Source organism: Mesoplodon bidens (assembly GCF_964165515.1).
Source record: "Mesoplodon bidens genome assembly, chromosome: 8".
NCBI lineage: Eukaryota > Metazoa > Chordata > Mammalia > Artiodactyla > Ziphiidae > Mesoplodon > Mesoplodon bidens.
Window position 1 is genome coordinate 36868128 of NC_138165.1, and position 12397 is coordinate 36880524.

Here is a 12397-nt window from a genome sequence, read left to right on the forward strand (position 1 = left end):
AAATGGGAGGTAGTTTCCACTAAACAGACTGCCCCATATTGGAGTAGGGACAGGCTATTCTTCCTTAACCCTTAAAAATAATCATCTATAATTAAATTATTTTCAAACTGTAAACTGCTTTCAAACACCATAGCATTTTACCAGATTTATTTTACTTGTTATACACAGACGATACAAACGAGCAAAAAACAAAACGTTTCTCAATGGAGTGTGTACTTGTATAAATTATTCAGTTCACAGACAAAACGAAACAAATATAAAAATCACAACATTAGATTTACAGAAGAGCCAAAATATACACACGTTTAGACCCTGAATTCCTATCAGGAAAAAAAATCCCCCCAATGGACTGGAATCTAGATTGAATATTGTGTATGATGCATATTTCACATTAATTTTAAAATACAAAAAAAAGTATAGGTTTGCTACACAACATTAGAAATCCTACTAATCTATTTTCAGGGGGATTAGTGCTCCTTATCAAATATAACAAGACTTAGTGGGAGGGGGAAAAACAGTCTTACTTGCATTAATGCTAGTGTTTTCCCAAGGAAGTCAAATTGCAGCTGTTTCTAGGTGGCGGGGAAATCATTTTCAAAACTAAAATGCAGTAAAATATACAACTCACACAATTCATCTTCACTAGACTACACTATAGTTACCAACAATTCAGTCATCTATATCATTAGTAGAATATTCATTACAAAGATTTACAGCATATAAAGGTGGAGGGGGGAACTGAAAAGATACTCAGAAACAGTTTGTCAGCATATGTGGCACCTGCACAGACCAGTAATGGATTTGGCACTTGGGGAAAAACAAATAAGGCAAAATAATATTGCTGATGTCGAGCTATTCTATTTAGAAGGAAGGGGTAAAAAACATATAACTCCAGTTAGCTTTGCTTTGCAGGCATCATGCCACTTAATCGACTTGCCTATGAAAAGACACCTATCCTTTACAGGTGTTTGGTCAGATTCTCCTTAGCTATTTGTGTGCAGTAGGGCACAGAGTAATTATTTCATGCAACGGATTGAGGAGAAGTGAGAAATCCATCATTATCTAGTTTTTCAAGTTTCAAGTTTTCAGAGCCTCTTAGAATATTGTTAATTATCCCACCAGAAAAAATGTTAAAGGGGAGGGGGGTGGAGAAAAAGGCAAAGAAAGTAAAAGAAATGAACGAGAAGGTTAAGCATGAACTGGTTTTGTGCCTTGACGATGAGAATAAAAACTAGCCATTCGTTACAGTAAATTAACACTATATACAGTCATTTCACAGGCTTTGTTCCACTAAAATTATTAACATCCCTACCATCCATCCATCCATCCACTCGGGGATAAGAAAGGACGCGCTGGGGGGTCCAGGTTCTAGAGTCAACATCCTACGGTTAATGGGGAGGCCGAGACTTGGCGGGTCGGAATAGCTGCTGCCTGACAGGACTGCCCAGGTCTCCTAAAGGTGAAGAGTTTCATTACCAGAAAGGGAAGGAGAGGGTGAGAAAAAGACGAGGGGGAGGGGAATTGTTGGGAGGATAACTTCACAGAAGGTTCGTAAGTAGGAAAACCAAAAGGTTTACAGCCAAGTTGAAGGTCGGTGCGCTAACTGCGGAAACTGCTGTGCAAAAAAAAAAAAAAGAAAAGAAAAGAAAAGAAAAAAAAGGTTAAAATTACACTCGGAGACCTGTACTAATCCGCTGCAGACGGTGTTCGAGGGTCAAACAAACTGAGGGGGCGCGCGAGTGGGGCGTGGGCAGGAGGCGCAGGGGGAGAGGCGCGAGGGGCTGGCGGGGGCCCGGCCGCGGCGGGACGCGGGGCCGAGGCGGGCAGGGGCGGCCTAGCTGTGCGAGTAGAAGCCGTAGTAGCCGCCTATGTCCTTGGCGCAGTTCTTCTCGCAGTCCCGCTGGGCCAGCACCTCGCTCTTGAGCGGGGACGAGCTCTCGGACACGGGCGTGTCAGCGGGCGAGATCCGCCTCCGTTTGGCCTGCTCGTAAATCCCCGAGTCGCTCGAGTCGATGGACTTGATGGAGGAGGGCGTCTCGATCCAGCTGGAGTCGGACAGGTCCTTGGGCTTGGCGTCCTCGGCGCCGGGCGGCAGCGGCGAGCGCTCGGCGGCCAAGCCCTCGGCCTCCTCGCCCAGGTAGGGGTTGGCGCCGGCCATACGCGCGGCGGCCGCGGCGCTGTTGGGCCAGCAGGGCAGCACCGAGCCCGACTTGGCGCCGCAGTACTGCGGGGGGCTGCGCGCGCCCCAGCCCGACGGGTCGGCGTAGTAGCCGAGCGGGCGGCCCGTGCAGCCGGCCGCCTGCAGCGGCAGCGCCTTCACGCCGGCCGCCGCGTACGAGAGCAGCGTGGCCGCGTTGCCCGCGAAGTCCGTGGCCGTGTCGTAGGCCGAGGCGGCGAAGTCCAGCCGGTTGTTGGCCGGCGTCACAAACCAGCGCTGCGGCGACGGCGCGCCCGGGTCCTCGGCCTGCTGCGGCGACAGCAGCCCGTTGGTGTGCGGCACGCTGCGGTCCGTGCCCGGCCCGGGGCCCGCGCCCGCGCCCGGGTGGAAGCGGGCCTTGGCGTAGTTGCTCACGAACTGGTCCTGCAGGAAAGAGCCGGCCATGGCGTAGCGGGCCCCGGGCACGATCTGCGAGCGCGGGGAGTCGTTGGGCGAGGGGGTCAGGCGGTCCATGTCGCAGCCAGTGTAGATCCTGCGAGGGAGGGAGAGAGAGAGAACCGAAGGGTGGCGCCAGGTCCCTTCGGGGGGGCAAAAGGGAAGGCCAACCCTGGTCGCCCACCCGCACCGTCTCCACGTGTAACCTGCCGTCCAGGATGGAGACAGACAAAAGACCTGCATCCTCTCCAAAATAAATCGTGAAATTATAAAGGAATCAATCTGTCTATTCAGGGACCTAAAAATGATACAGGTGAAGAGGAAGGCTTCCCTCTCTTGCGCTGTCTCGCCAGGTGCACAGGGGGCCCGAGAGAGGAGCACAGTAGGGGATTCTCATCCCACTTCTCCACTGTATGTGTACACATTGAGGCAGATTTACCCAGGAACTAAGGTGTTATTTGCCCAGTGGGCCTTTCTTCGGTGAGAGTTTCTGAGCGAAATTTATAAACAAGTCACCCACTTCCACCCTTTTAAGACCGCTTTCTTCCATTTGACACACGCGCGGGCCCCCCAGGTACTGACAAGCATCGGACTGGTCTTCGCCAGTCTGCTGAGACCCAGGAGGGTTACTGCTGTAAGCCTCCGCAGGACTTCCTGTCTCGTTTTCCCCGTGTGATCTTTTAACCCCCAGCTCCCGACCACTAATACAAACAAGAATTACTACTTGGAAACAAAGTCATCAATCAGTAAAATTCTTTTGCAGAGAAAAAGCGTTCTCTACTCTGACCTTCTTTCCCCAGCTTTTGATCTGTTACTGGTTAAAAACAACAGCAACAACAACTTGGGGGGGCACACTCTTAAAGTACAGTTATCAACCTCCGCCAAGCAATCTCCCACTAATAATAGCTCATCCTTATACAACTTGATTATGTGTACCAGGCACCCTTGTCTAGGACTGTACAGACAGTAATTTATTTAACCATCACAACAGTTTTCCAAGTTAGGTACCATTATTATCCCACTTTACAGGTGAAGAAACTGAGGCAAAGGGAAGTTAAATAACTTGCCCAATCACATACAGTAATTGTGTTACTAATAATTACCTTAAATAAAATAGTCAAAGATTAGCTCTAGGCCCTGGGCCTAGAAAATCCCATTCGTATTGAGAAGGAACCAGAGATTGGATCAAGATTGGTCGAAGTATTTTCTCATACACATACACACATGCCTCTCTTTTTATTTAGCTCACACATAAATGTTTTAATCTTTAATCAACAGACTGTTTTGAAAGAGAGCCTCAGTCTTGTCAGACCTCAGTCCTTTGGGGAGGAGATTCCCTGGTGAGTGGCCAAGCAAACCCCCTGGCCCCCCTGAACTCTTTATTGCTCTCCCTGTTTCTCCAAAAGTGAGCCAGGCCCAAATAACCGACATTAACAGTGGAAAGAGAGTGTCATAAACCATTCTACTCTAACCCATAAATGTCTAAGATATCCACTTGTATAGTTAAAGAAGCTTTCTATGAGAAATATATAGTGATTTAAGAACCAAATGGAAGTGGTTTTTTCCAACAGAAGTCAGCCAGAAGAGGGGCAAGTGAGGGTTATGCTGTGGCTGCTCAGGTGCAGTTTGCTTACTGCACAAAATTTCCCTCCTGAAATTTAATTACAGCCTCAAATAAGAACAAGTAGAGGGAGGCAGGAAGGGAACATAACCAGCAAGGTGCAAATATCTTCTCTGTTTACCACCACAATATTTTAAAAAGAAAAAAAACAATCTGCAAAAGATACAGTTTATATGCCCATCCAGGTCCCAACCCACTTGGGATTACTGAATTGATTTGTGCAAAATAAATGCTTTGGAACAGATGTTCACAGCAGAATTAAAAGCTCAGAATCTACAAGACCCCCTAGTACAGAGACCAATATCTCTGGTCTCATGGGCCACACACTTTCCAGTGTGCTGAGCCCACCTTTTTTAGATTGTGAGGAAGGGATAGCGTAGCCAAGTTTTTTTTTCTGGGGAATCATACTGATGAGGCTTGCTTCCTTTGGACCACTTTTGAGGGATGCACATGACAGTTACAGGCAGTACCATCAATGACTGTCTTTTCAATTTGTTATAAAAATATCAGGAGGGAAGTTTGGTATCTACCTGGAGATAGCCACTTGTCTCCTCCACAAATTTAATCTATTCCTAGTCAAAGACAGATTCAACTTTGTAGTTCTATCCCAAGCACTTAATGCAAGCCATGAAATTAAAATTTATGTATCCTACCCTTCTGTGGTCAGAAAAAAGTGAAGGGATCACCACAATCCAGATTTCGATTTTGCTATATAACTCTTTCTGAACTCCTAGGCACTATACCTGGGCTCTGAGGAAGAACGCTAGAACAAACCCAGGAAGTATTCAGTTTACACCTACTGTTGGCCCCAGAGGACAGCATTTTGATAGAAAAGAAATGGAGATAGGTAAAGGAGGCCTGGAGAAAAGGGAACCAACACATTTAATTAAAGTGCACCTAGATACAAACGATAAGAGGAAATATTTTTCTTTTGAAGCATAAATAATAACACAGCAACAGAACCTGGGTCCTTCCCAAAGCCTGAAGTCACTGCAATATCGGCTGTGCTCGTGAACTTGCCTGTGGTGGGTGCACATTTTTATTCAGTCCATAGTAAACTTGCACAGGAAAAGCTATTACACAAAACTTGGAAATGGGTAAATAAAAGTCACATATGCCAAGGAGACTGTAACAACTGCCAGAGCCACATGCACTTTCAGGCAGACTCGGGCGGTTTCAGACGCAGACAATCTGAGCTGAGCATCTGCAGTGCCACATACAACTCGCGCACCCGGGAACCAGGGCGGCTTCCCCAGCCAGCCAGTCCCCGAGCCCCGCCAACAACTTTGTAATTCACGCAAAAGCTAAAAATAGGCGGAGGAAACCTTTCACCAAAATCTCATAAGTACTAAGCCAGGTCACCAGAGAGAAAGGGAGCCGACAAAAAGGAAAGGAAAACCTCGAAAACAACCCTGTCTTCACACTTTCTAGCTTCCAAAAGCCTGTACAAAGCAATCCACCTTTGACCTAAAGCCCAATTCCACAAATTTGAGAAAGTGCAAAACTACTTACGTGTCATAATTATCCCGAAATCCTTTTGCAAAGGGGTTGTGATCTATTTTCAGTTGTGTAATCTGGAAAAGAGAAAAAAAGATTAATACGATTTTACATTCTATACAGAGGGTTGGGTGTTTAAGGATATGTCATCTGCCGCTTTTTACAGGGGCTTACGGCCCACCATTTCATTAAATAGCAAAGTTTCCCTAACTGGAAAAATTTGAGGGAATGGGTGGAAAGGAAAAAAAGAAAGTATGATGAAAGTTATGAGGAACATGTTTAAATTAATGGTGACTAAAACTAAAGAATTGCTTTCAATTAGCTCTCCCATGTGTTCTAAATTGGTTCAAATGCTCATTTTTTTAATGCTTGTTACATAATGCACTTACTCAGGCAAAAATCTTTAAGGGGCACTTGAATTCATCACTAAAAAATGTTGTGTATCTTAAATGTTTCATCATATTTTTTAAAATTGGTCGCTTTTGATACACAACTTGAAGAACCCAGAAGCTGCATCTTAAAATCAGTTTTGATGTAAAATAAATGCATATTTTAAACTTCTAATATTTTCATTTAAGTTTTTTAAAAACACCATCACTTCTAGTAGTCAAATCAACAGTAGTAAAATAAGTTTCTGCAAACTTGCAAATGCTTATGTTCAAACTGCTAGAAAACTCACTTCGTAGCCCCCAGTAATTTATTGTAGTTTTTAAATATATGAATGTGGGTTTCTTTTGATCACCCAGAAAGTGATGCTTGAAAACTAAATAAAAATTCCCAAGAGGCCCGAGAAATTCTGGTCACCTTAAAGGTGGCCCGGGTGACCCGCGACGGAGACGAATAGGAAGCGTTTTCCCACCGGCTAGGTGTTTAGGGAAGGTGCCCAGCAGGCCCCTAGCCCTACGCCTAAAAGGCGCAGCAGAGCCAGCTGCGGCTGACGTTAGTGCCAGAGCGGGGCATGGCCGGGGGTAGCGGCGCGGGCCTGCAGAAGCCGGTGCCGACCGCCGCGCGCCCAGCCCCCAGGCCTCCTTACATCGGTGTTCTGGTAGGCGGTGACGGCGATGAACTGAGTCTCGGGAAAAGTGAATGTCTGCACGCGGCCGGGCTGGCTGGTGTCCTCCGTGCCGTCCTCGTTCACTTCCACCACATGCAGGCGGGGCTGGTACTTGTGCAAGGACTGCAAAACCACCATCTGTCCGGCGGAGAGAAAGGGGAGCGCCGGGTGGCGCGTTAACGCGGCCGGCGTGCACGGGGCTCTGCGCCGCCCGCTGCGCGGAGGCTGCAAGGAGCCCGCCGCCCCTAGTAACTGACAGCGGGCCTCGCCCGGCTGGTGACTGGCTGGCTGGGGCAGACCAGCCCTCACTGCCCCGGAGCACGGATCGCCCGAGCACGGGAGGAAAACCAAACCGGACCGCCCGATCCTCAGGGCCCTTCTCCCTGTCCTCCTTTAAGGAGAAACAAAGATTTTCACAACCTGCAGATCCTGCGCGTTTCCTTCTCAAAATCAACCAAGTATTTGTACTTGGGAAGGTTGGGAACTCGGGAATTGGGCGAGAGGTGGGGAGAAGAACAACTTTGTAGATTGTTTAATATAATTTCGGAGGATGGAAATAGAATTTTTTAGAAGTCTTTTTAATGAAGCAAAGAAACGTGTCCAGTTTCTCATGTTGATTTAGAGTGATGAACTGGATCTTAGGGAGGGACGAGTATGTATAAGTGAGTGTGTGTGTGTGTGTGTGTGTGAGAGAGAGAGAGAGAGAGAGAGAGAGAGAGAGAGAAATGAGCGCTTGAGCCACTGACCTGCCCATTGTTGTTTGAAGCTCCTTTGTTGTTTGTAAGTTTTAATTTTCCAAAAGAGATTTCTTGACGCATCCAGTGAGCCCCCGTGTTGGGGGAATCCGGATGCATATAGACCCGATTTCCTAGAGAAAGAAACAAGTTGTTTACATGTGCCCCGGGCACTGCCCAGTCCCAACTCCTCTCCACGTAGGACACACACACATATACACATACGCACACCCCTTATTCCACTGCGAGGCCCATTAGCTGGGGCTTTTTTAGGCCGCGCTTTCCTCCTATTAACTGGGATGATTAAAATAGCTTTTGCATAATCCTCCCCCTTCTCGCGGCTCAGTCTGTCCCCCTATCCCCCTCGTTTGCTTTTAAAAGTCATTGGCCGATCGTTTTAAAAGTCGCTCGAGCCAGTCCACAAAGGCTTTAATTAATCATTCTCACCTAAATAAGTGTCAGGAAAACGTGTTAATTGGAAGGACTTGCCTTGCACATTGGTGTCCGCTTTGCCGCAAGGAACCCATTTGCCTCCTTGAAACCTCCAGTGATTGGGATCCGCCAAAATCACATCCACAAAAATATTGTAATGAGCCGTGGGATCGAGACCAGAAATGTTAAAACTTAAAAAAGGAAACATGCGCCTATTTAAATTAGGAAGGGGGGAGAAAACAAGGGGGAAAACATAAATGTTAAAGATTAAATGCAAGAAGCGAGGCGCCAGATAGCAAAGCAAAACTTGTGCTCTCAGCGTCAATGAGCGAATGTTTGCTGGGTTGGAATAGGGGTGGTGGCGGAGGAAAAGAAGTGGGGCTGAAGTCGGGGAGTCGGCAGGTAGCACTGCCCAGCTGGAAAGCGAGATTGGCGACCCGAATCTCCACCTGTCGGTGCATCGGGCGTTGATGCGTCCCCTCCCATCTCCCGGCCGCCGGCCAGGGCTCTTCCCCCCTCTCTCGCTCTCCTTTCTCCGGCCACTGACTGGCTCTCCGACCCCCTTTCTAGAGCGGGACCCCCCTCCCCGACATCACCGCGGTGGCTAGACCTTCCACTTTCCGTTTTTCCAACACCAGCCAACTCTAGGACGCGCCAGAGCGCCTTCCACTCCGCTCCCGACCCCAAATCTTCGCTGCCGCGGCGGTCACAAGCCGGGTGCCCTTGCCCCCGGACCGCGCCTGGAGCAGCGGCAGCCAAGAACGTAGCATTACCTGCCCTGTTTGGTGATGATCATCTCCGTTTGGTGTCGGTGAAATTTCAGCCAAAGGGGCCTGTTGCACAGGTACACCTGCGCTTTGCCGGGCACCAGCCCGGGCTGTGTGGAGGAGAACTGGTAGAACGGGGCTCCTTGGTAGGAGTGGCCGTACTGCTGTGGGTAGGGGTAGCCGGCGGTGGGGTAGCCCTGCGGTGAGGAGTTGGACAGGAGGCTGTTGTAGGCTCCGTTGGTGATGACCGGGTGGTGGGCCATGTAGCGGCTGGGGCTGCCGATGGAGAAGGCGGGGTGCGCAGGTCCGTGCTGGCCGGCGTACGGGAACATGGCACTGGGAGCAGTGGCCGCGGACTGTGGCTGGCTGGACTGAGAGAGGAGGTAGCGATCTGCAGCAGAGCCATCGAAACTGTGACGAAGCTCAGAGACCCCGTCCAAGACAGGAGAGAGTTTACTTCTCTGGACGTCCCCTGGTGAGTCCTTGGAGTCAGGAAAATTGTCTGTATCTGACTGATTCGTCATCCCCCTGGTAATTTTTTTCAGAGGTGAACTTCTCTCCAGGTTGTCAGTGGTCGAGATAATGGGATGATCGTGCAAGACGAGCTCAGATCCGCCTGAATGTGGGTAGCTGCTGCTCACATTGAGAAATTTCTTGGAGAGCATGATAGAAGGAGAAAGGCAGTGCTCCAGCTGCATAGCTCTGGAACCTGAACACTCGCCCTCCTGTCCCTGGTTTTTAAAGTCCTATTTATCATAAACTAGAAATCCACAGACCCCCTCACTAGACAGAAAGCACTTCAACCAGCAAATGCTTCTCAAAGGTTTGATTTACTTTTTTTTTCCCTGGGAGAAGAGATTGGCCAATTGACACTATGCAGCAATCAGAAAAGGCTCACTTTTGATCTTGCTGCTTGTGCAGCCGATGAAACGGCTCCTGCCATTGGTTAACTGCTGACAGTAATTTAATTAGATAGACATTAATTAGGATAATCACCTGGCTCCTGGTCGCTGCGATCATGGCAAACTGAAGGGGATGATTTTATTGTTGGCTTGGGGGTGGGGTGGGGAACGTGTGTTAGTTTTACGTGAGCACTGTTGTGTCACCTTTAAGCTTTGTGACCACTGCTTTAGGAAGATTCAAAGATGTGCAATTTACTAAACATTTTCCTACCTTCTCCCCCCACCTCCCTCCTTTGGAGCTGAGGGGCGGAGGAGGGAATTCAACGATGCTAGGAGACTTTTCGGATCTGAATGAGCCAAATATTCAGTTGAATGTAACGATTTCAAGTGCAAAGTATACAAAGCGCGAGCCGGTGGCCTCTTCTCGCCCTGTAAAAGTTCCAGAGTCTGTCTTTTCCAGTTAATACAGAAGCACAAGACACCTGACCCAGTCCTTTGTGAGCAGGTCCTGTGTGTCCTCCACGAGCACCCCCACCAACGCACACCTTTTAAACTACATACATAAATAAATAAATCACTGCTGCTGAGAGCCACCTCCATGAGAGAGAGCGGGAAGGGGGAGTAGTGGGGGAGAAAGGCAAGCAACTCAGCCCCCCATCCACCCACCTCGGGAAGGTTCGGTTTCTTGGTTGAGCACAGAAACAGTGACAATCAATGATCTCCTTTTTAAGTTTTGAAATAATGATAAGCTGTCGGGCTGAAGTGCCTTAATGTAGCTGCTGTGATGTTTACGAGGTCTTTCCTAAATATTTTATCAGCGAGCTCGGTTGCAGATTATCTGAAGAGCATCTAACTGGGGGCAGGCGCCATGCATGCCTCGCATCCCACTGCACTTCCTTCTCTCAGAGGTACGGCCTTGGCGACAGGTTCAAAAGCCTCGCCAGGAAAAGAGAGGGCCGGGTCCTCGCGCAAATGGGTTCCCTAGAAGCGTTGATCTGGGGAGACAGAGTGGAAGTGGTGTCAACGCAGTGATCGTTACGGAAAACTGTGTGTGTGTGTGTGTGTGTGTGTGTGTTTAATGTTTATATAATCTGGAGGGGAGAAAAAGAATCCATGCCAGTAATTTTAAAATGAGAAAGAATCTAAAGAGGAAGAGAGAAAAGAACCAGTTTAAAAGGATGTTGGCACAAATCAATAGCACGAGGCCCAAAGCGGCGCCGAGGTGTAGGAAGAAATCTCCCAGTACTGGGTCTACAGAGGAGCCCAGCCCTCCGCCCGAACCAGAGGGCCAAGAGGCTTCACCGCTCTAAGCTGCTTCCCGTGGCCGGCACCCGCCAACCTGCCCTCCTGTGGCTTTCCCGGGACGCCGAGCCGCGCGGGAACCAGGAGGAGGAGCGCAGCGCCGGAGCTCAGCTCGGCCCCGCGAGCTGGCTGACTGGCGGGCCAGCTCCACGCGGGGCACTGCGGGGGCAGGCGGCGGGAGAAGCCACCCCCGCGCCCGGCGCTCGGCCCCAGGCCAGCCGCCCCGCTCTGGCTCCATTGTCTAAGGTCCCCGTAGGCTCCCCAGCACCCTGGCGGTCCCGAGAGGGAGCCGCCCACAGACCCGGGGAGCGCGGGGCGAGCGGCTGCTGGCGCGGACCCCGGGGGGCACACACTCTTTCCCTGCCGGAGGCTCGGCCTGGGCGCCTCCGCCCGGTGGAGCTCGTACCTTCCTCCGAGAGAGTGCGTCTGCCTTCCTCGGGCCCGGCCACTCCCTGAGGGAGAGCGGCGCCGGGGACATTGGGTGGGCCTGGCGCTTTGCAGAGAGGGGCTAACCCGACTCGACCTGTGCCTAGGCGGGCGCATTTTGAGAGCGCCGCCTCTGGGGGCCGAGCGGCCAGCGCTGAGCCCGGACTGCGCCCCCGCGGCGGGCGGGCGCCTTGGCCGTAGAGGGCACCAGCCGTGGCAAGGCCCGGCGAGCGCGGCCCAGGGCCGGAAGGGTTGGTGCCCAGATGTCCCGGACTGGGGAAAAAAAAAAATACAGCCAGAACCCCTTTTCCTTTCGAAAGCAAATCTCAGCTCGTGGCCAGGAAGCTTCACTAACAAGCAGGGCCTTAACTGTTGAGGCGTTGGGGTGTGGGGGGAGGGGACAGTAGCTATGACATTATTGGACGCTTGGTTTTCTTTGCCTTTTACCTTTCACCGCCATTTCTCCCAAGAGCCTTTGGCCTGGTTTTGGCTACTCTTGCTTTCCCCTTTCTTCGATCATTCACTTCTTTGTCCCCGAATGCCTTTCTCTCCACCCCCTCCTCGGTGGGACAGAGCCTTCAGTGTGTCGCAGAAAGGAGAGAGTCTACCTGGGCTCTTTTTCGGGTTTTGTTATTCCCGGTACCCTGAACTGGCTTTTTAAAAAATGCAGAATGCTAAAAATGACATGTTAAAGTAGAGGAAAGGGAGAGTGCCTCCTCCTCAGAGTTTCTAAGGAATTGGATTAGGAGATAAATGTGCACTCTCACTTAGATTACCAGTACTGAATTCAGTGATTCCTCACATACAGGCTATCTATGTCTTTAACATATATGCTCAAGAAGGAAAACAGGCTTTTCTCAGAATCAGCACATCAGCTCTTGAATCATACTTCTGTAGAGCTGGTCTTCTCAAACTTTAAAACTGCTTATGCACCACACCAAGATTCTTGATTCGGATTCAGCAGGTCTGTATTTCTAATGAGCTCCTGGAAGACTCAGGTGCTCCTGGTACAGGCAGATGGCACTGAATAGTGAGGCTGGAGCTTTTGATGCCCCCACACTAGTCTAAG

General features: G+C 49.9%; 1 protein-coding gene across 1 annotated transcript; it reads right to left on the bottom strand.

The window, feature by feature from the left end:
• Window positions 1-1425: 1425 nt before the first annotated feature.
• TBR1 (T-box brain transcription factor 1) lies at window positions 1426-9396 on the bottom strand (the record flags this gene model as incomplete). The annotated part of the gene is made up of 6 exons (XM_081242259.1): window positions 1426-2690; window positions 5727-5788; window positions 6745-6903; window positions 7512-7633; window positions 7989-8143; window positions 8705-9396. The coding sequence occupies 6 exons, from the start codon at window positions 9394-9396 to the stop codon at window positions 1835-1837; spliced, it is 2046 nt and encodes a 681-aa protein (XP_081098385.1). The 3' UTR covers window positions 1426-1834.
• Window positions 9397-12397: the final 3001 nt, after the last annotated feature.